A 22,689-nucleotide genomic window follows, 5' to 3' on the forward strand; every position below is an offset into this window, starting at 1 on the left:
TATTATTGTGGACCGTGTGTATCGATCGTGTATTGTAACTATTGGGGGACTGGAGATAGAGTTGATCTCTTATTGCTTAGTATGGTTGATTGTGATGTAATCCTGGGTATGGATTGGTTGACTCCATGTCATGCTATTCTGTACTGTCACGAAAAAACTATAACGTTGGCGATACCGGGATTGCCGAAGGTTGAGTAGAGAGGATCTCCAGATTAAGTTCCCAACAGAGTAATTTCTTACTTGAAGGCTCAACGTATGGTTGGGAAGGGGTGCTTGTCATATTTGGCCTTTATGAGAGATGTTGATACAGACTCTCCTACTATTGATTTTGTATCGGTAGTGCGAGACTTTCCAGATGAATTTCCTGTAGACCTGCCGGGTATGCCACCCGACAGGGATATTGATTTCTGTATTGACTTGGTGCCGGGCACTCAGCCCATTTCTATTCCTCCGTATCGTATGGCACCGGCTGAATTGAAAGAATTGAAAGAGCAACTTCAGGAACTTCTTGATAAGGGGTTTATTAGGCCTAGTATGTCGCCTTGGGTGCACCAGTCCTATTTGTGAAAAGGAAAGATGGTACTATACGGATGTCCATCGACTATAGGCAGCTGAGCAAAGTTACAATCAAGAACAAGTATCTTTGCCGCGCATTGATAATTTATTTGACCAGCTTCAAGGATCGAGGGTATTCTCCAAAATTGATTTGACATTCGGGTATCACCAGTTAAAAATTTGGAACTCGGATATTCTAAAGACGGCATTTAGGACCCGCTATGGTCACTATAAATTTATTGTGATGTCTTTTGGGCTGACCAATGCCCTAGCAACATTTATGCCCTTGATGGATAGTGTATTCCAGCCATATCTTGATTCATTTGTCGTAGTATTTATTGATGCTATCCTGGTGTACTTACGTATCCTGGAGGAGCATGCACAACACTTGGGTATTGTACTACAGAGGCTGAGAGATGAGAGACTTTATGCCAAATTCTCTAAGTGTGAGTTCTGGTTTAGTTCGGTGGCATTCTTGGGACACATAGTGTCCAATGAAGGAATTAAGGTGGATCCGAAGAAGATAGAGGCAGTTCAGAGTTGACCCAGGCCATCTTCAGCTACTAAGATTCTCAGTTTTCTTGGCTTGGCTTGTTATTATCGTCGCTTTGTGGAGGGTTTTTCATTTATTGCATCGTCTTTGACTAAGTTAACCCAGAAAGGTGCTCCATTAAGGTGGTCAGATGAGTGTGAATAGACATTTTAGAAGCTCAAGACTATCTTGACCATAACTCCAGTTCTAGGTTTGCCTTCAGCTTCAGGCTCTTATATAGTGTTGTGTGATGCTTTTCATATTGGTATTGGGTGTGTCTTAATGCATGAGGGTAGAGTGATTGCTTATGCTTCGTGCCAGTTGAAGCCACATGAAAATAACTACCCTGTCTGTGATTTAGAATTGTAAGCCATTGTTCATGCATTAAAAATTTGGAGGCACTATCTTTTATGGTGTGTCTTGTGAGGTATTTATAGATCACCGGAGTCTTCAACACTTATTCAAATAGAAGGATCTAAATTTGAGGCAGCGGAGATGGTTGGAGCTGCTAAAGGACTATGATATCACTATTCTGTATCATCCCGGGAAGGCCAATGTGGTGGTCGATGCCTTGAGTAGAAAGGCAGTGAGTATGGGTAGCCTTGTATTTATCCATGTTGATGAAAGGGCTTTTGCAGTTGATGTTCATACCTTGGCTAATCAGTTCGTGAGGTTAGATATTTCGGAGCCCAGTCGGGTTCTAACTTGTGTGGTTTCTCGGTCTTCCTTATATGACTGCATCAGAGAGCACCAGTATGATGATCCTGATTTGCTTGTCCTTAAGGACACGGTTCAGCACGATGATTCGAGAGATATTACTATTAGGGATGATGGGATGTTAAGGATGCAGGGTGAGATTTATGTGCCAAATGTAGATGGGCTGCGTGAATTGATTCTTGATGCATCCCACAGTTCGCGGTATTCCATTCATCTGAGTACCACAACAATGTATCAGGATTTGAGACAACACTATTGGTGGAGAAAAATGAAGAAATATATAGTGGGGTTTGTATCTCAGTGTTTAAATTATCAACATGTGAAGTACGAGCATCAGAGACTGGGCGGATTGCTTCAGAGACTTGAAATTCCGTAGTGGCAGTGGAAGTGTATTACCATAGACTTCGTAGTTAAACTCCCACGGACTTTGAGGAAGTTTGATGTTGTTTGGGTGATTGTAGATCGGTTGACCAAGTCCGCGTATTTTATTCCAGTTGGTACTAATTATTCTTCTGAGTAGTTGGTTGAGATTTATATCCGCGAGATTGTTTGCCTACACGGTGTGCTAGTGTCTATCATTTCAGATCGGGGCATGCATTTTACATCACAGTTTTGGAGACAGTGCAGCGAGAATTGGGAACACAGGTTCAGTTGAGTACAGTATTTCACCCTCAGATGGACGGACAGTCCGAGCGCACTATTCAAATATTGGAGGATATTTTACGCGCTTGTGTCAATGATTTTGAGGGTCTTTTGGATAAGTTTCTGCCACTCACGGAGTTTTCTTACAATAACATCTACTAATCGAGCATTTAGATGGCTCCGTATGAGGCTTATATGGGAGACAGTGCTGGTCTACGGTGGTTTGGTTTGAGCCGGGTGAGGCTAGGCTATTGGGTACTGACTTGGTTCAGGATGCTTTTTAGAAGGTTAAATTGATTCAGGAGCGGCTTCGCACGACGGAGTCTAGACAGAAGAGTTATGCCGACAGGAAGGTCTGTGATGTTGCTTACATGATTTGGGAGAAGGTTCTTCTCAAGATTTCACCCATGAAGGGTGTGTTGAGGTTTGGGAAGAAGGGCAAGTTGAGTCCTCGATATATTTGGCCTTTTGAAATACTTAAGAAGATTGGAGAGGTGGCTTATGAACTTGCTTTACCACCTAGTCTATCGAGTGTTCATCCAGTGTTTCATGTATCCATGATCCAGAAGTACGTCGGAGATCCGTCCCATGTTTTGGATTTCAGCACACTGCAATCGGATGGTAATTTGACTTAGAGCCGGTAGCCATTTTAGACCGGCAGGTTCGAAAGCTGAGGTCAAAGAACATAGTTTTAGTGAAGGTACAGTAGAGAGGCCAGCTAGTCGGAGAAGCTACTTGGTATATTGAGGGGGAGATGCAGAGCAAATATCCACGCCTATTTGGGACTCCAGGTATGATTCTAAATCCGTTCGAGGATGAACGTTTGTTTAAGAGGGGAAGAATGTAACAACCCGGCTGGTCGTTCTGGGTATTATGCTTTACTGTTGTTTTATTACTTACCGCGTTAGTTGGTTCAGGTCCGGAAGGATTTCAGAGTGAATTGAGACACTTAGTCTCATAATTGAAAACTTAAGTTGGAAAAGTTGATCGGATGTTGACTTATGTGTAAACGACCTTGGATTTGCATTTTGATGGTTCTGTTAGCTCCGTTGGGTGATTTTGGACTTAGGAACGTGTCCGGATTGTGATTTGGAGGTCCGTAGTGGAATTAGGCTTGAAATGGCGAAAGTTAAATTTTTAAAAAGTTTGACCGGGGAGTTGACTTTTTGATATCGGGTTCGAAATTCGATGCTGAAAATTGAAATAGGTCCGTTATGTCATTTATGATTTGTATACAAAATTTGAGGTCAATCGGACTTGATTTGATAAGTTTCGACGTTGAATGTAGAAGTTGAAAGTTCTTAATTTCATTAGGCTTGAATTGGGGTGTGGTTCGTGTTTTTATCATCATTTGATGGGATTTGAAGGCTCATATGATATATTAGGACTTGTTGGTGTATTTGGTTGAGGTCCCAGGAGCCTCGAGCGAGTTTCGGATGGTTAACGGATCAAATTCGGACTAAAGGAAAAATCTGAAAATTTCAGTCTTCTGGTGCAATCGCACCTGTGGAATTTTGGTCGCAGGTGCGAGCTGAGAAGCGCAGAAGAGGCCAGGCCTTGGGGTGGATAGTGGTCATAGGTGCGAAGCATTTTCTGCACCTGCATGGTTGCAGGCGCGATGAGGGCTTTGCAGAAGTGCACCCGCAGGTGCGGGATTTTGAGCGCATGTGCGGAGTGGGGGAAACCAAGTGATTTCAAAATAAGAATTTGAGATTTGAAGGTCGAGTTGATGTCGGAATTTGGTACAATTTTTATGGTTGGACTCATGGTTGAATGGGCATTCATATTTTATAACTTTTTTCGGGTTCCGAGACATGGGCCCCACGGGCAATTTTTGGGTGAAATTTTGGATTTTGTTGGAAAATTAGAATTTTCATATGGAATTAATGCATATAATTTGTATTGACTGAATCAAATTAATTATGACTAGATTCGATGCGTTTGGAGACCGATTCGCGAGGCGAAGGCATAGCGGAGTAAAGAATTACACGGCTTGAGGAAAGTAATACTTCTAAACTTGGTTCTGAGGGTTTGAATTCCCGAATTTGGTGTATACAAATTGTTTGGAGGTGACGAGCGTGTGGACGTGCACCATAGAAATTGTGACTTGGATAAATTTTGTGAAGTTGTAAAAATTAAAAAATCATGTTATTATTTGCATATTCTCCACGTGTTAGGAAATTGAGCTGAGACTCGTATTAAAGATCATGATTTGGCTTCGTGCAGATATTTTGGGACCCACATGGTTGGTATTGCTGTTAAAATATTTATTTGAAATATAATTTTGTACTCAGTCACATCTATTATTTGCATATCATATCTCAGTCTCTGTTGTCATTTATTGATACATCATATCATCATGTCAGGTTGATTTTCATGTCATTGAGAGTCCGAGAGACTGGAGATTTTGAGTGATATTTACGTTTATTTATTTATGCCTGGATCTGGCTATTATAACGCTTGGCTAAAGGAGCCCCTCCGGTGTCTGCACCCCCACAGTGAGCGCAATTTATATATATATATATATATATATATATATATATATATATATATATATATATATATATATATATATATATATATATCGAGGGATGGATCTTCCATGGACATAGATCTTGTCTGAATCATTGATATTCGGGGATGGATCTTCCCCTGGACTCGATTGACCATATATAGTACTGAATGACTGATTGTCAGTTGATACATTTATATATATCTGGGATGGATCTTTCCTGGACATGGATCTTGTCCGAATCATTGATATTCGATGATGGATCTTCCCCTCTACTGTATTGACCTTATACAGTACTGAGTGACTGACTGTCAGTTGATGGATATACATATATACTTGGGATGGATCTTCCCTGGGCTGGATTGGCCATATACAATACTGAGTGATTGAGTATTTTTAGATTGTGAGTACAAGAAGTTTCCACTAAGGTGCATCACATACGGTATGTGCATGGGCATGTAGATACAGAGATATCATATTCCTCATATCATTCAGAATTGATTTATTTTATTTGTACTGAGTTTAATTGTGAACTTGAAAGCATGCCCACGTTTCTGTACTGTCATTTCTATACTGGACTATACATACTGAGCTCGTTACCACTTTCAGCCCAAAGGTTAGTCTTGTTACTTATTGAGTTGGTTGTACTCATACTACACTCTGCACCTCGTGTGCAGATTCAGGTACTCCCGGATATGGCGGCTGCTATATTTTGGAGTTTATTTTATTGGAGACTATCAAGGTAGTTGCTTGGCGTCCGCAGACCTTGACTCCCTTTTCTTTCAGTTATTGTAATGTTTTATATTTCAGACAGTATTTTTATCAGTCAGACTCTAATAATATTTAGATGTTCATGTACTCAGTGACACTGGGTTTTGGGAATGTATTTTTATGTCAGTAATTGTGAGATTTTCTATGAAATTCAATATTATGTTTTCAAACTTAATAAAAATTGTTTAGACAAGAGGGGTTGCTCTGATGGTAAGCAACATCCACTTCCAACCAAGAGGTTGTGAGTTCGAGTCACCCCAAGAGCAAGGTGGGGAGTTCTTGGAGAAAAGGATGCCGAGGGTCTATTAGAAACAGCCTCTCTACCTTATGGTAGGGGTAAGGTCTGCGTACACACTACCCTCCCCAGACCCCACTAGTGGGATTATACTGGGTTGTTGTTGTTGTTGTAAACTTAATAGAAATTGCAGTTTATTGAGATAAGCGTCATCACAACAGGTTAAGATTTTGTATCGCGACAGAATCTGAAAAACCACAGGAAAAGAAACAAACCAACCAGGAGAATGCTTCAAGCACAAAGTCAAACACTTTTAAGCAAATCAACCAAGAGGCTATCTCAGGCAAGAAATGAAACACTCAGAAGCAAACCATCCAAGAACAGGTACCAAGTAACAAAACCAATGAGATCGGTCTAGCAGAAAACATTGAAGCTAAACAGAATATTATTACTAGAGTGAATAAGAAAAAGAAAAAGTAGAAGATCACCAAGAAGAAGAGTAAAATCATGTTCAAACCAAAGTTATATCAAGATGGAAACAAAAGGAATACCACCTCTAAAGCGAGGCTATCATCTCAGAACTATTGTCGTCCTCATAGTAGAGAGAATTAGTTTAATATTGACTATAGTGTTGAACAAGATTCCAATGAGGTTCCAATACTCAGTAGAGATATGGAAAATAAATGTAGTATTGGTGATGGCAGACAAAACCAAGACATATCCAATATACTTTGTGGTAATTTGGATGAAAGTAGTAGTAAAAACATGGCCCTTCAAGATCATGAAAATAACTCTCAAATGGTCTTGGAGACTGATTCGGAGTCTTCGAGCCTACCACTTATAGTGAAATCTAGGAAATGTATCAATTTGGTAGTTGAATTGCCAATGCTTCCGGTCCAGAACATAATTACTGAAAACATAGATAGGAAGGATGATGAAGAGATGGTTGATCATCATCTGAAGGATTTTTCTGCAGCTGATGAACATGATATCCCTCCAGATGTTCCTACACGCACTCATATGGAAGAAGTCATATATAAAGAAGGCATCTCTCCAGTTAAAAGGGGAAGAAAAGGAAAAAGAAACAGAGTTAGATCTGCTCCTCCTGTCAGATGGAGGAAACCAAACTAATTTTGTTTCTACTTTCTCTTAAGATCAGTGCTGCTTTTTGGAATATAAGAGGAGTAAGATAAAAAAAAGCAATTCATAGACTCAAACATCTCAACAACATCAACAAGGTTAAATATGTTGTCATATCACAACCATTAGTTAACATGGACAAAATTGATGGCTACAAAAGGTTCTTGGGTTTTCACAATTGCCAACTTAATATTTCTGGAAAACTTTGGTGCTTCTCGAGAGATAACCTTCATGGCATTACTATCTCTAATGATGAGCAACAACTTACTATCAATCTGAAGACTGGTAGAAATGACTTTGGCATATTTGTTACTGCTATCTACGCGGAATACACTTCGGTTGAGAGGAAAGATCTGTGGGAAAGCCTAAATAATCTTAACTCTTGTATTGATGGACCTTGGTGTATTGGGGTGACATCTTGGATCCTGAAGAGAAACTAGGAGGAAGACCTCATAGGATGTACATAAGTTTTGACTTTGCTAGGTATATGAATTCATGTGGTGTCACGGATTTTGGATTTATTGGACCCAAATTCACTTGGTGCAACGATAGAAGGCCTAGGAAGAAGATTTGGAAGAGACTTGACAGAATCCTTATCAATGAAAAACAGTCTCAGAAGTTTCAACACAACTTAGTTAAACATCTAGTAAGAACCGGCTCTAATGATAGACCAGTGGCGGATCAAGAATTTTCATCAAGGGATGTCAAAATATAAATAATTGGATATATCAAAAAGTCAAGGAGAGTCAACTCATAGTAAATATACATAAAATAAGAAAAATTATCTAGCAAAATAGTATAATTTTCCGGCGAAGGGGTGTCGCTTGACACCCCTGGCTTCAATGTGGCTCCGCCACTGTGATAGACAGCTGCTTATGAAGTGTCATGATGACCAACATAACCACATCAAATACTTCTGATTCTTAAACTTTTGGATCAATCAGCCTGGTTTCTATGATGTTGTTAAGAAAGTGCGGAACAATCAAATTAATGGCAACCCTATGTGGATTTTACAGCAGAAGCTGAAGAAGCTTAGCCACAGATTGAGTCAATGGTCAAGAGAGTTTATTGGGGATGTGTTTGAACAAGTGTATGAATGGAAAAATAAAATACATGTTGTGAAGAACTGGATATGAATAACAACAATGACCTCACCAGGGCAGAGCTCAATAAGACTCAAGCTGAGTATCTGAGATGGCTCTCAATGCAGGAATCTCTTCTTAAGCAAACTTCCCAAGTCAAATGGTTCGAGGAAGGTGATTGCAATACCAAGCATTTTTACAACACTATGAGAAAAAGAAGAAGGAACTCCAACTACATGGAATCAGAAACCATAGAGGAAATTGGGTGCAAGGTGATGAGAAAATTGGAAAAGCTGCTATTAGACCTTTCAAGAAGCTATTCAATCTGGAAAACGTTGATGTCGACAACAAAATTCTTAATTGTATCCATAGTGTCATTACTCAAGAGGAAAATGATATGCTTACTTCTATGCCCGATGATGAAGATATCAAGGATATTATTTTTAATATGAGGGCTCACAGTTCAGCAGGTTCAGATGGGTACAATGGGGTCTTCTATCATACTTGTTGGCATATTATCAAAGAAGATATAGTTGCATTTGTTCAGTATTTCTTCAAGGGTAAGAGTTTAACTAATTTCTTTTCACATACCTGCTTGGTCCTTATTCCTAAAAGAGATTCACCCTCTGACTTCTATGATCTTAGGTCTATTAGTTTGAGTAACTTCTCCAACAAGATAATTTCGAAGATCTTAACCAGGAGGCTCAATTCACTGCTCACTAATTTAATCTCTGAGAACAAAGTGGCTTCGTCAAAGGAAGACTAATTAACTGAAAATGTGTTGCTTACTCAAGAGATTGTTCAATGCATCTATGCCTATAACAAGGGAGGTAATGTGGTGATCAAGCTAAACATGGCCAAGGCGTATGATAAGATGAATTGGTCTTTCCTTATCTTGGTACTTAGAAGATTTGGTTTCTTAGAGGGTTGGATTGATCTCATCTGGAAGCTTCTATCAGATGTTTGGTACTCGGTGATCATCGATTACAAGAGAATGGGATTTTTCACTTCATCTCAGGGTCTTAAACAGGGTGATCCTCTTTCACCATCCTTATTCATATTAGGTGCTGAAGTGTTGAGCAGGATGTTAAATAACCTGTAACACAATGACCATTTTACCTCGGCTTCCTTCCTCCAACAACTCCCCACCTTGCTCTTGGGGTGACTCGAACTCACAACCTCTTGATTGGAAGCCGATGGTGCTTACTACTAGAGCAACCCACTCTTGTCTACTTATATTGGTAAATTGTTTTTGAATATTTTGATAATATATTGGCCAAGGTAGTCAATAGGCTTAATAGTTGGCATGGTAAATTGTTATCCAGTGGTGGTAAGCTAATTCTCATCAAGCATGTATTACAGTCCATGCCTACTTATACCCTCACTGCTATAAAACCTCCTAAAGGGATCCCAAATCTTATGGAAAAATATTTTGATAGATTCTTTTGGGGCTCTTCGGAGGATAAGAATAAATATCATTGTAGTTCCTGGAAGAACCTTTGTTATCCTAAAGATGGGGGGGGGGGGGGGGCATTGGAATTAGAAGTATGGAGGAGATCAGTGATACTCTAACTATGAAAAGATAGTGGAGGTTCAGGACTCAACCTTCTTTATGGTCCTCCTTCCTACAAGCTAAGTACTGCTCTAGGAAACATCCTGTTGCTAGGAAAAGTTATGCTAATATCTCTCATGAATGGAAGAACCTTATGAGGATCAAGAAGAAAGCGGAGCCTAATATGATCTGGTAACTACATGCCGCTACTTGTAGTTTTTGGTGGGATAACTGGATAGAAAAATGCGCATTAGCTAATCTCTGTCATAATATTCGTACCCCTGCCAAAACGCCTGTTAAGAACTTCATTCAGAACAATCAGTGGAATATTGATAAGCTTCGAAGAATTGTCCCTACTTACATGGTTCAACAAATATTGAAAGTTGAGATTGGTCTTAGCTCCCAACCTGACTTCACCATTTGGAATCTTTTCCATGACAAACACTATTCTAACAATTATGCGCGGCAAATTAATAAAAAAATAAGAGATAACCGGATCATTTTCTTGCTAAAATCTGGCGTAGTAGTATCCCTTTAAAATGTCCTTTATTTGTTGGAGACTACTAAAAAGAAAGCTTCCTTTTGATAATACTATTAGCAGGTTTGGGAATCAGCTAGTATCTATATGCTCTTGCTGCACCAGGCCTGACGTAGAGTCCATTCAACATATCTTTATGGAGAGTGATGCTGCTTAGTATAAGTGAAATAAATTTGGATCTCTGTTGGGGAGTAAACATCAATTAATGTTGGCAGGTAAATTGAACCATAAAATATTGGTGGGACATGAGAACTACTAACACTATCCATAAACAGATTTGGTAGGTTACCCCTATTGTGATAATATGAGAAATGTGGAAGGATAGATGTGCATGCAAATATGGCAAGCAAAGGAAGATGTCTACATACAGAATGGAGCATCAAGTTTCATGAAGTATGAAGACCATACTTGGCAAGAAATACACCAACAATGATTTCAATTTGCCGTGGATAAAGCTATGTGAAGTAGTGGAACATCTTAAACCTGTACCTAGATGGAAGAAGGTATTCTGGAAGAAGCCTCCTAATGGCACGGTCAAGATAAACATTGATGGAAGCTATAATACCAACACTGGCAAGGCTGGAATGGGTGGTGTAGTGCGAGATGAACAGGGAGATATTATCTTTGCTTTCTCAGTCCTGTCCAGTGTAATAGTAACAATGAAGCTGAAGCATTAGTTGTTATGTATGGGATTCACTGGTGTATTATTAATGGATATACCAATCTTTGGCTGGAACTGGACTCTAAGATTATCTCGGATATGCTAAGGAATAGAGTAACGAATAACTTGAAGCTTAAGACCATTATAGAGTGCACTCTACAGTTGCTAGAGCAAGCAACTACACAGATCTCTCACTGCTACAGAGAAGCTAACCAAGTCGCAGACTTCATGACCAAAAAGGCATCTGACCAAGTTATGGAGTCCTTCTATCAATCTTATTATAGTCTGCCTAAAGAAGCTAAAGGAATTTTTCAGTTAGACAAAACCCAACTTCCCAGCATAAGACTAAGATATGACAAAGCTAACTTCTATGTCAGTTAATGTTTTTTTTATGTACTGATATGAGGTTTAGAATAATGTAGGGGAACTCTATCTCCCCTAATATAGCCTCTTTTTTGCTCTATTTGACAGATTGAGCCATACCAGTCTGTTTATTGTAATATTGTATCTTAGAGGTCAGGTCTAGCCCCCTCAATAGTTATCTCTAAGATATAATACTCCTACTCATGAAAAATAAATTGCACCCACTCTTTCAAAAAAAAAAAATGAAAAATGAATACATAGCCATAATGCTAACATCCGCCACTGATCGAGACATAAATAAATTGGAAAGAAAATAATACATCAGAAAAAAGTGAAGGGTAATAGATGATAAATAAACAAGTAAATGCATGAATATGATGAACGATGCAAGTCTCAAAATACTAGTGTACGTGACCACCTTTTGAAGTCGATATCCTTTATTTTTGTTAAATAGAAAGTCATTCAATTAACTTTACCATTATTCGTACAAAGACTAAAATACAAGGGAACATTGAAAGAAACACTAAAATCATACGAAAATACAGATTCATAGTGGGGATTGGTACTAGAGTTTGTTGCATTTGGACGATAATGTGCAATTTGCACGTACTCTACGGAGCAGCTATGTCGCAACCACCAAACCGACAAGTACAACAAATCCAGCAATCGTCGCACTCTTTTCCGGTTGTGCAAGTTCTCCCACAATGAAAAAGCCATTAAGACGAGGGACTAGGCTCCTTTCGAGTCTTGAGAGATCATGCTCAACATTCTGAATAGCCAGCACGTTAGAATTTGAGAACCATGGCAAGTTGACCCAAATATATCACAATCAAAATTATCAAAATTAAAATATGAATGATATAACATGAATAAAAGTCACATTTTTAAACAACATGGATAGGAACATATGTGTATTTGTGTATATACGAAATATGTACAGCGTCTATGTTCCATCATGCATTTGTAAGCACAATAATATCAGTTTGAATTAGAGATAAAAGAAAGATATACTAACTAGTAATTGTCATGAGAAGAACGGTGAGCACGAAACTAAACTTAAGCAACATCATGTTACTAAAAAAATAGTACTTTACACTTCGTAAAAGTTTCTGCATGAGCATTTTATTATCTTCTGAAGGGCGTAATTTATAGACCTCTCATGTAGTGATATAACTCTCTCTGTTGGACTATAATCCGTTTTTTTTTAAATTATATTAATTAACATTTTTAATGTTAAAGTTGCCTGGGCTCACCTCCCCTAGTAAATAATGAAGTCTACTTAATTTTAAATAGCTTTCTCTCTCACACTTTCTTAAAAAAGAAAAATACATTTTATAATAGTTTGCTATTTTGTGCAAGATTCTCCAGTGTTGACCTGGTCCTTTATTTTGCGAAAATAAGTTTATGATCTGCCACATTTCTTAAAGATGCACGTGAGAACTGATGCACTTCCTTCTCGTCAGTAGTGTATGCCTATCACATTATTTCATGTGAACTGTATAAGTCACCACAAGACTCAAGGTGGCAATATGTGTTGCCACTGACCATGCTGTAAATGACAGATCCAAAGCATATTAGTGAAATTAAAGTTCTTATTCCATCCGTTTCTCTTTAATTGAAATTTTTTTTTTTTTTGCTCTTTTCACATATTAAAAAATTCACCTTTTAATATTAATTAATAATAAAATAAATTATATTAACCTTAATTTGTTCATTAAAAATATAACAAATATTCTTAATCTCTTTACTCCAAGAGCAATTTTGCAAAAACATTGGTATGGTTGAACTCGTATCGAAATGGGTTTTTGGATTTCATGAAAATTATGTTGGGTTCCAAGGAGCGGGCCCCGCGTTGACTTTTGTTGACTTTTTGGAATAAATTTTAAGTCGACGTTTTCTTATCCGAAATTATTTCCGATGAATTTTAATGAAGTTATACAATGGAATTGGATAAATTTGAGTTGTTCGGAGGTCAATTCATGCAAGAAGGCGATTTTGGAATATCGTCATAACTTCAATAAGATAAGTCTCTTGCCTAACCTCGAGTGGAAAAATTACCCCTTAGGCATCGAGTCTTATGTGCTATTTGTGAAATGTGAAAAATCGTGTACGCGAGGCTACGAGTACGTACTCGGGCTTATATGTGCAAAATTTATTTAGTTAAAGTCTTAGGCATTATTGAGTAGTAAATTGGGTAATTGTGGCATTTATTAAATCATCTATTTGCTATGCCTAAATCCTTGTTTGTTGAATTTGTTCTTATATGGCAATTTGATGTGATTGTTACTTGAGTATTTACGTAAATTCCGTGAGTTTGTTGATTTGATATTTTCTGAAAATAATTATATTATGGATTTTCTATCTACAAATAATTAATGAACTAAGCTTAAACTGAGACGTTAATAAAATTATCTAAATTTGGATTAATGAAGGTGTGCCCTATGTTGATTATTTTTCTATCTCTGTTGATTATTTTTGAGGTTTTATATATATATTAGATGGAGCCTTGGACTATTTGTTATGAAATTAATTGATTTCGTTATATCCTTGAAATTTGTTGTGGTCATTGGGCAAACTGTAATATGAATTGATTTTGTTATGTTGCCTTGATAATTTTCCGTGTAAGTTGTTATGTTGTGTGAGTTTTTATTTTAAGTATATAAAGGTGGCATTCCACTGTTGATATTATATGGGCATAAGGGTGGAATTTCACTATTGTTATGTGTGTTGGGATATTATTTGGGCGGAGTGATAAGGGTGGCTATAGGAGCGATACGGATGGTTATAAGAGCGATAAGGGTGGTTATAAGAGCGATAATGGTGGCTATTGATATTGTCAGGGCGGAGGGATAAGGGTGCCTATAGGAGAGATAAGAGTGGCTATTGTCAGGGACGATATGTAATGATGTGGAGTAATTGTGTTGTTGATTTTCATGTGATGTTGTGATGTTCCTTGTGTTTATTTTATGCCTTGGTGCAATTTGTCTTGTTGTTGGTAAATTGATAACAATCTGATTTATGTGAAAATTGGGAGCTTGTGGCTATTGCCAGACGGATTTGTCACGACCCAAACCGATGGGCCGTGACAAGTGCCCGAGTTCTACTTATCGAACACCCCTAAGCATAAGATATAAACATGAAATAAGTGTAGGTCATGCGTAAAGTCTGAAAATGAACTACTAATTCATATGAACAACCTACGTGAGAAAACATGCCCAAAAGACACACACATATATATGTGGAATACGGTAGGGCTATCCGACAAGGCCACATACTATCTAACTATACATGACAATCTACATACCTCTATTAGAGTGTATAACTGTATAAAGGATGGGACTAGGCCCCGTCATACCCATATATATATATGTAAACACATCGTACCAAAACTCAAAGCAGCTCCGGATCAAATGGAGCACACCAACTCTCGCTGATCAAGGATCCTAAGAAGGGGGACCGTCAGCCTGTCTACCTGCACCTGCGGGAATGAAACGCAGTGTCCCCAGGAAAAAAAAGACGTCAGTACGAATAATATACCGAGTATGTAAAGCATGAAAATCAGTACATAAAAGACATAGATAAAACATGGGGTAAAGAATTCCACCTGTGAATCTAAATAACTTTGTGAATCCTGAAACATTTATAATATCATGCACATGCGTGTAAATATCGTATCATGCATAGGTATAGGTGTACATAACATAATCAAGCCTCTGACGGCATCCCATCATATCATCTCGGCCACTGTGGGCAAAATCATCAACATATACCAGCTGATCAGGTGGTGGTGCGTATATAACGCCTTAACCTTTTCCCATTTCCTATATACATATAATATACGCGTATATAACGCCTTCTGGTCATGGTTCAATGTACATGTATAAATACATGAAATGCATAAGAAATACGTTAATAAGATTTCTCGAATATCTTAAAATCAATATGCCTTTCGGACAAACTTTATTAAATACGTATTTTTCTGAGACCCATGAACAGAGGATATAATAATAATTCACATGGGGAATAAAGAATATAGACACCTCTAGTATTTCTATGAATAGAGTCATTTATGAACGTTGCGTATTTTGCTCGTTTCGTTTGTATCATTTGGATCATGCCAAAAAGAAAAAAAGGGATAGCCTTAACATACCTCAAGTCGTCAGTGCAACACAACAACAAGATTATGACAACTAGAGCGCCAACCCTATAGCAAAGCAATATGTGTACAATTTAGATGGCGGTAGTATATTATGTATCTCAAACGATAACTCGATTCTAAGATAAAACGGACTGTATTTTCCCTTATTTTACTGCTCCCTCAAGCCTACTGTAGGCGAGATACAAACATAATACAATCAGCAAATCAAAATCAACCTAATAACAATCCGGGACCTTCAATACAACAAAACCTCCAAATATACCATAATACACCCAATCAATAAATTATCAATTAGCCTGCAACTACAACGACGAGCGACCAACCTACTACCCTACCACATATGGCGTTTCTCCACGCCATTTTTATCCTTCCAAACTCCATAAATCATCAGCACAATAGACAGCCCAAAAGTAACACAAAACAGCCCACAAAATAGTCCACTACAAATCAAATAACTCGAACTCACGGCTTCCAATCACCGTCCCGTGAGGTCTAACTATTAGAAAACGAATTTATCAACTTTTCTTGATATTTTAAAGTATAAATACAGAAATTAGGAATTTTTATTAAATATTCAATACATTCCAAAACTCAAACTACAAAGAAAAAGATAGGTGATATCGCGATACTTACGTCGTAGGGATCGTTTTAATGTTATCGCTTCTTGATTTCGTGTCCGAGATGCTAGTCTTGTTTGAAGCAATATTAAAGAGCTCAAGGACCGTTTATGGTGTCCTCTGGTCATGTGCTATGTAAAAATGAAGAGAGAGAGATGAGTTAAAGAAAATATATCAACTTTTGAAAAGTCAAAAGGTGCTAGCTTGGCACCCTCTGATTCGCTCATCTTCGGATGTTTATATCTTTTTATAGGTATATCGCATGAACAAACGGTTAAGAGCATTAGAAACTACATTCCAAGACCTTAAATTTGGTATATAATATGTCCCAAAAGGATCTCATATATCACACGAAATACATTTCTCAAAAAGCTCTGTTATAGGGCAAATTCTTAGTCGGTTTTTCCGCAACTTTAATCCGATTTTTCCCAAACTTTATGTGTTTTGTCCAACCATATTATATAGTCATATTATGACTTTAAACTCATTTAAATCATGATTAACAAGTCTCATATTCATTATATGTCACCTTGGGACGTACAGGGTGTAACAATCTTCCCCCCTTAGAAACATTCGTCCTCGAATGTTAAACTCCTAGAGATTTATAGACATTTTGGTAGAGTCTCCTCTGTAATGGTGCCACTACCAACCTGTCAGATAGAAAGCCCAACAATACAAAGCCACACAGGTCCACAATCATCAATAACACCAATGGTCTCAGATGACCAATGACAATATCTAACATAAGAATCAAGTACCATATATGTACCTAAGGTTGTGATGTCTCAGTCTGATCCTCCTCCGCAAGCAAAAACAGGTGAGGATACCTAGACTTCATGTCTTCTTCAGCTTCCCAAGTCATTTACTCCACATTATTGTTCCTCTAAAGTACTTTAACCGAAGATACGTCTTTAGTTCTCAATCTCCGAACTTGTCTATCTAGTATAGCAATGGGAGCTTCCTCATATGATAGATGTTTTGTGACCTGAATATCGTCATCTGGAACGACTCTAGAAATATCTCCAATACACTTGCGGAGCATAGACACATGTACTGACTCAAAGTTGGAAGGCAAGTCTAACTCATATGCTACCTGGCCTACTCTGCGTATAATCTTATAAGGTCCAATGTACCAAGGGCTAAGCTTTCCTTTCTTACCGAATCTCATAACGCCTTTCATCGGTGATACCTTTAGGAATACCCAGTCATCTACCTGAAACTTCAAGTCTCGTCGTCGATTATCTGCATATGACTTCTGACGACTCTGAGCTGCTAATAGTCTTTCCCGTATAAGTTTAATCTTCTCAACTGCCTGTTGTACCAACTCTGGTCCTACTAACTTAGTTTCCCCAACCTCGAACCATCCGATAGATGACCTACACTTTTGCCCGTAAAGAGCTTTGTATGGAGCCATCTGAATGTTGGAATGATAACTATTATTATATGCGAACTCAAAAAGTGGAAGATGATCATCCTAGTTACCCCTGAAGTCCATCACACAAGCCCGTAGCATATCCTCCAGTGTCTGAATAGTACGCTCAGCCTGACCGTCTGTTTGAGGATGAAATGTTGTACTAAGACTTATTTAAGTCCCCAATCCTTTTTGGAAGGACCTCCAGAAATTAGCTGTAAATCGAGCACCTCTATCTGAGATAATAGATATAGGGACAATATGAAGTCGTACTATCTCCTTAATATAAATCCTTGCATAATCCTCTGCTGAATACGTAGTCCTGACAAGCAGAAAATGGGCTGATTTTGTAAGTCTATCAATAATAACCCATATAGAATCGAACTTACGCTGGGTACGAGGTAAGCCTATGATGAAATCCATGTTAATCACTTCCCATTTCCAAGTCGGAATCTCTATAGCCTGCAATAATCCACCGGGTTTCTGATGCTCAATCTTAACCTGCTGACAATTTGGGCACTGCGCAACAAACTCTGCTATATCCTTCTTCATTCCGTCCCACCAGTATATTACCCTAATATCATGATACATCTTCGTCGCTCCTGGATGAATGGAATAACGAGAATAGTGAGCTTCTCCCATAACCTGTTGGCGCAACCCTGCTACATTAGGAACGCATAATCGACCTCGATATCTGAGGACTCCATCTCCTATAATCTCCAATGGTGTCTTCTCCTTTTGAGGGGTTGTATCTCTGTAGTGAGCTAGCACATGATCTTCATACTGGCGTTCCTTCACTTCAATTACTAGAAAGGATGTTGTCGTGTCCTGAATAGTAACTCCGGTACCACCTGAATCTAGTAATCGAACTCCAAGATTAGCTAGCTGATGAATCTCGTAACTTGTCTCACTCTTCTCTGGCTGTAAATATGATAAGCTACCCATAGATCTACGGCTGAAGGCGACAGCTTCTACATTGGCCTTTCCTGGATGGTATAAAATATCAACATCATAGTCTTTTAGTAGCTCCAACCATCGCCTCTGACGTAAACTGAATTCCTTTTGCTTGAATATATACTGAAGGCTCTTATGGTCTGTATGGATATCAACATAAATGCCATACAAATAGTGCCTCCACATCTTTAGTGCATGAATCACCGTGGCAAACTCTAAATCATGGGTGGGGTAATTCTTTTCGTGGTTTCTTAGTTGTCTAGAAGCATAAGCGATAACCTTACCATGCTGCATCAATACACAACCCAATCCAACAGCCAAAGCGTCACAATAGATAGCATAACCATCGGTCCCTTCTGGAAGTGTCAGAACCGGTGCTGAAGTCAATCTGTCCTTCAATACCTGGAAACTCCGCTCACAAGCATCAGTCCACTGAAACTTGGTTGCCTTCTGAGTCAACTTTGTCAATGGTGCTGAAAGGGAAGAAAACCTTTCTACAAATCTCCTGTAATAACCTGCCAAACCCAGGAAGCTACGACCCTCTGTCGGTGTCGTAGGTCTAGGCCAAGTCTTCACTGCCTCAATCTTCTATGTATCGACCCGAATACCATCACCCGAAATAGTATGACCAAGGAAGGCTACAGAAATTCAACCAGAATTCACATTTAGAGAATTTTGCATACAACTTCCTTTTTTTTTAGATCTCTGAGTACAGTACGTAAATGATCTGCATGCTCAGCCTCTGAACGAGAATAAAACAAAATATCATCTATAAATACAATCACGAACAGATCTAGAAAGCTTTTGAACATACGGTTCATCAAGTCCATGAATACCGCTGGGGCATTAGTCAAATCGAATGACATAACACGAAACTCAAAGTGTCTGTATCTGGTCCTGAATGGTGTCTTCTGAATATCCTTTTCTCTAACCCTTACCTGATGGTACCCCGACCTCAAGTCTATCTTCGAGAAACACCTGGCACCCTACAACTAATCAAATAAATCATCAATCCTCAGGAGTGGGTACTTATTCTTGATCGTCGCCTTATTCAACTAATCTGTAATCAATACACATTCGCAAGGAACCTTCTTTATTTCTCACAAACAACATAGGTGCTCCCCACGGTGATGTACTGGGTCTAATAAAGCCTTTTTCAAGTAAATCCCTCAGTTATTCTTTCAACTCTCTCAGCTCTGCAGGTGCCATTCTATAAGGAGGAATAGATATCGGCTGAGTATCTGGTAATGTGTCAATAGCAAACTCAATCTCCCGCTCTGGCGGAAGGCCTGGAAGATCATCGAGCAAAACATCGGGAAACTCATTAACCATCGGAATAGATTGAAGGGCCGGTGACTCTGCTTTCACATCCTGTACCCGAACTAAGTGATAAATATAACCCTTTCTGATCATCTTCCTTGCCTTGAGATAGGAAATAAACCTACCTCTCGGCGATACAGTATTACCTTTCCACTCTAGAACTGGATCCCCTGGAAACTGGAACCGTACCATCTTTGATCTACAATCAACGTTAGCATAACAAGAAGCCAACCAATCCATACTCATTATAAACATCAAATTCTACCATATCTAGCTCAATCAGGTCCGCTACTGTAGAACGGCAAAGAACTCCTACTATACAATCTCTATATACCTGTCTAGCTATCACTGGATCCCCAATAGGTGTAGATACCTCAAAAGGTTTAATCAACTTAGGTTCTATCCCAAACTTGCTAGAAACCAACGGAGTGACATACGATAAGGTGGAACCTGGATCAATCAATGCATATACATCATATGAAGAGACTGATAATATACCTGTAATAACATCAGGTGACGACTCATGATCTTGTTGACCCGCTAATGCATAAATGCGGTTCTGAGGACCGCTCGAGCTAGATGCTCCATTTCTTCCTCTACCACGACCGACTGGTGCCTTTGATCTATGCCCAGGGGGCCGTACTGATGATGACAAACCAGCTATAGATCCCGCTGACTGAACTATACCTGCACCACCTCTCGTCGGACAATCTCTCATAATGTGACCTGGATAACCATAAGTATAACAAACACCCAAATCCACGTGACACTGCCCGACATGATGCTTACCACATTGAGCATATCGTGGCAAGGGTGGCCTCATCTGACTTGACTCACCCCTATACTGAGAACGAGAGGCCCTGGAACTCTGACTGGGCCCTGAATATATGGAACGATCAAATCTCCTACCGAAAAACTGAGGGAGTGCACTAGATGATGGCTAAGCTGCATACCTCGGGTACTGCTATCTCTGACCACCTCGAAACTCACCCGAAGGACCTGAAGATCTTGATCTCTTACTCTGGCCCCTATCATGCTCATGATTGGCCATCTGCTTCTACTTACGCTCCTCTACACCCTGAGCGTATGCCTGAATACGAGAAATATCAATGTTTGGATGAAGTGAGACCGACATACAGTTATTGAGCAGGTGCGGCTCCAACCCCATCACGAATCGGTGAACCCGATCCTCCATCTTAGCTATAATAATTGGAGCATACCTCGCCAAAGAATCAAACTGATGGTTGTACTCTCGAACACTCATATTACCCTGTCGAACGGTCAAGACCCTATCAACTCTGCCCCGTCTAAGCTCTGGTGGCAAATATTGATGAAGAAAAGCATCTGTAAAATCCTTCCATACTGCTGGAAGGGCATCCTCACCTCTGGATAACTCCCAAGACTCGTACCAATTAATGGAAATATCCCGAAGTCTATAGGAAGCTAGCTCAACTGACTCAGTCGCAGTGGCCTTCATTACCCTCAAAGTCCTCTGCCCTATCGATAAATACCTCAGGGTCCTCATTTGGATCTGCTCCAGTGAATATCAGAGGGTCCAAATTAATGAAATCACGAACTCTCGCACTAATGGCCCTATCTGCATGACCAATACCAACCTCCTAACGTCGATCTTGTGCGGCCACTAACCGAGTCAATTATTGAATAACATCTCTCATCTCCTGACCCGATGCATCTGGATGAGAAGCTGGGGGTACTGGAGCGAGTGGTGGAGCTGGTACCCCTCAGATCTCCTCTGGAAAGGGCAGGGTATGTGAAGTCTGAGATGGAGTCTTACTATGCGACTCTCCCTGAGACCTGGTAACTCGTGGCGCTCTACTTGTAGTCTCATCATCCACGGACTTGCCCTTCTAGGCGGTTGTAGCCTTCTTGGGCATCGCTGAAAACATAACATGTCATTAGGAAAATGAATTCTTATATCGCAAGATCTAAGATAAGAAAGAAGAGTAACCATCCTAAATATCTTGTAGCCTCATGTCTATAAGTGTGGTACACAACACACCCTTAAATAAGACTCTACTAGACACGGTCTGTAGACAACCCTAGGACAAAACTGCTCTGATACCACTTTTGTCATGACCCAAACCGATGGGCCGTGACGAGTGCCCGAGTTCTACTTATCGAACACCCCTAAGCATTGGTCTAAGATATAAACATGAAATAAGTGTAGGTCATGCGTAAAGTCTGGAAATGAACTACTAATTCATATGAACAACCTACGTGAGAAAACATGCCCAAAAGACATATATACATAAATATATATATATATATATATATATATATATATATATATATATATATATATATATATATATATATATGGAATACAGTAGGGCTATCCGACAAGGCCACACACTATCTAACTATACATGACTATCTACAAACCTATATTAGAGTGTACAATTGTATAAAGGATGGGACTGGGCCCCGTCGCCCACATATATATATATATATATATATATATATATATATATATATATATATATGTAAACACATCGTACCAAAACTCAAAGCAGCTCCGGATCAAATGGAACACACCAACTCTCGTTGATCAAGGATCCTTAGAAGGGGGACCGTCAGCCTGTCTACCTGCACCTGCGGGCATGAAACGCAGCGTCCCCAGGCAAAAAGGGACGTCAGTACGAATAATGTACTGAGTATGTAAAGCATGAAAATCAGTACATAAAAGACATAGATGAAACATGGGGAAAAGAATTCCACCTGCGAATCTAAATAACTTTGTGAATCCTGAAACATTTATAATATCATGCACGTGCGTGTAAATGTCGTATCATGCATAAGTATAGGTGTACATAACATCATCAAGCCTCTGAGGGCATCCCATCATATCATCTCGGCCACTGTGGGCAAAATCATCAACATATACCAGCTGATCAGGTGGTGGTGCGT

General features: G+C 39.1%; 2 protein-coding genes across 2 annotated transcripts; both read right to left on the reverse strand.

The window, feature by feature from the left end:
* Positions 1-16,678: 16,678 nt before the first annotated feature.
* On the reverse strand, positions 16,679-18,627 carry LOC138900427 (uncharacterized). Its single transcript, XM_070187172.1, has 3 exons — positions 18,133-18,627; positions 17,290-17,490; positions 16,679-16,726 (listed from the first exon to the last, which is right to left on the reverse strand). The coding sequence occupies exons 1-3, from the start codon at positions 18,625-18,627 to the stop codon at positions 16,679-16,681; spliced, it is 744 nt and encodes a 247-aa protein (XP_070043273.1).
* A 987-nt stretch (positions 18,628-19,614) lies between these two features.
* LOC138900428 (uncharacterized) lies at positions 19,615-20,812 on the reverse strand. The gene is made up of 3 exons (XM_070187173.1): positions 20,752-20,812; positions 19,994-20,640; positions 19,615-19,812 (listed from the first exon to the last, which is right to left on the reverse strand). Exons 1-3 carry the CDS (start codon positions 20,810-20,812, stop codon positions 19,615-19,617), a joined length of 906 nt encoding a protein of 301 aa, XP_070043274.1.
* Positions 20,813-22,689: the final 1,877 nt, after the last annotated feature.

The sequence above is a fragment of the Nicotiana tomentosiformis genome, chromosome 10 (genome assembly GCF_000390325.3).
Source record: "Nicotiana tomentosiformis chromosome 10, ASM39032v3, whole genome shotgun sequence".
In the NCBI taxonomy this organism is placed as follows: domain Eukaryota; kingdom Viridiplantae; phylum Streptophyta; class Magnoliopsida; order Solanales; family Solanaceae; genus Nicotiana; species Nicotiana tomentosiformis.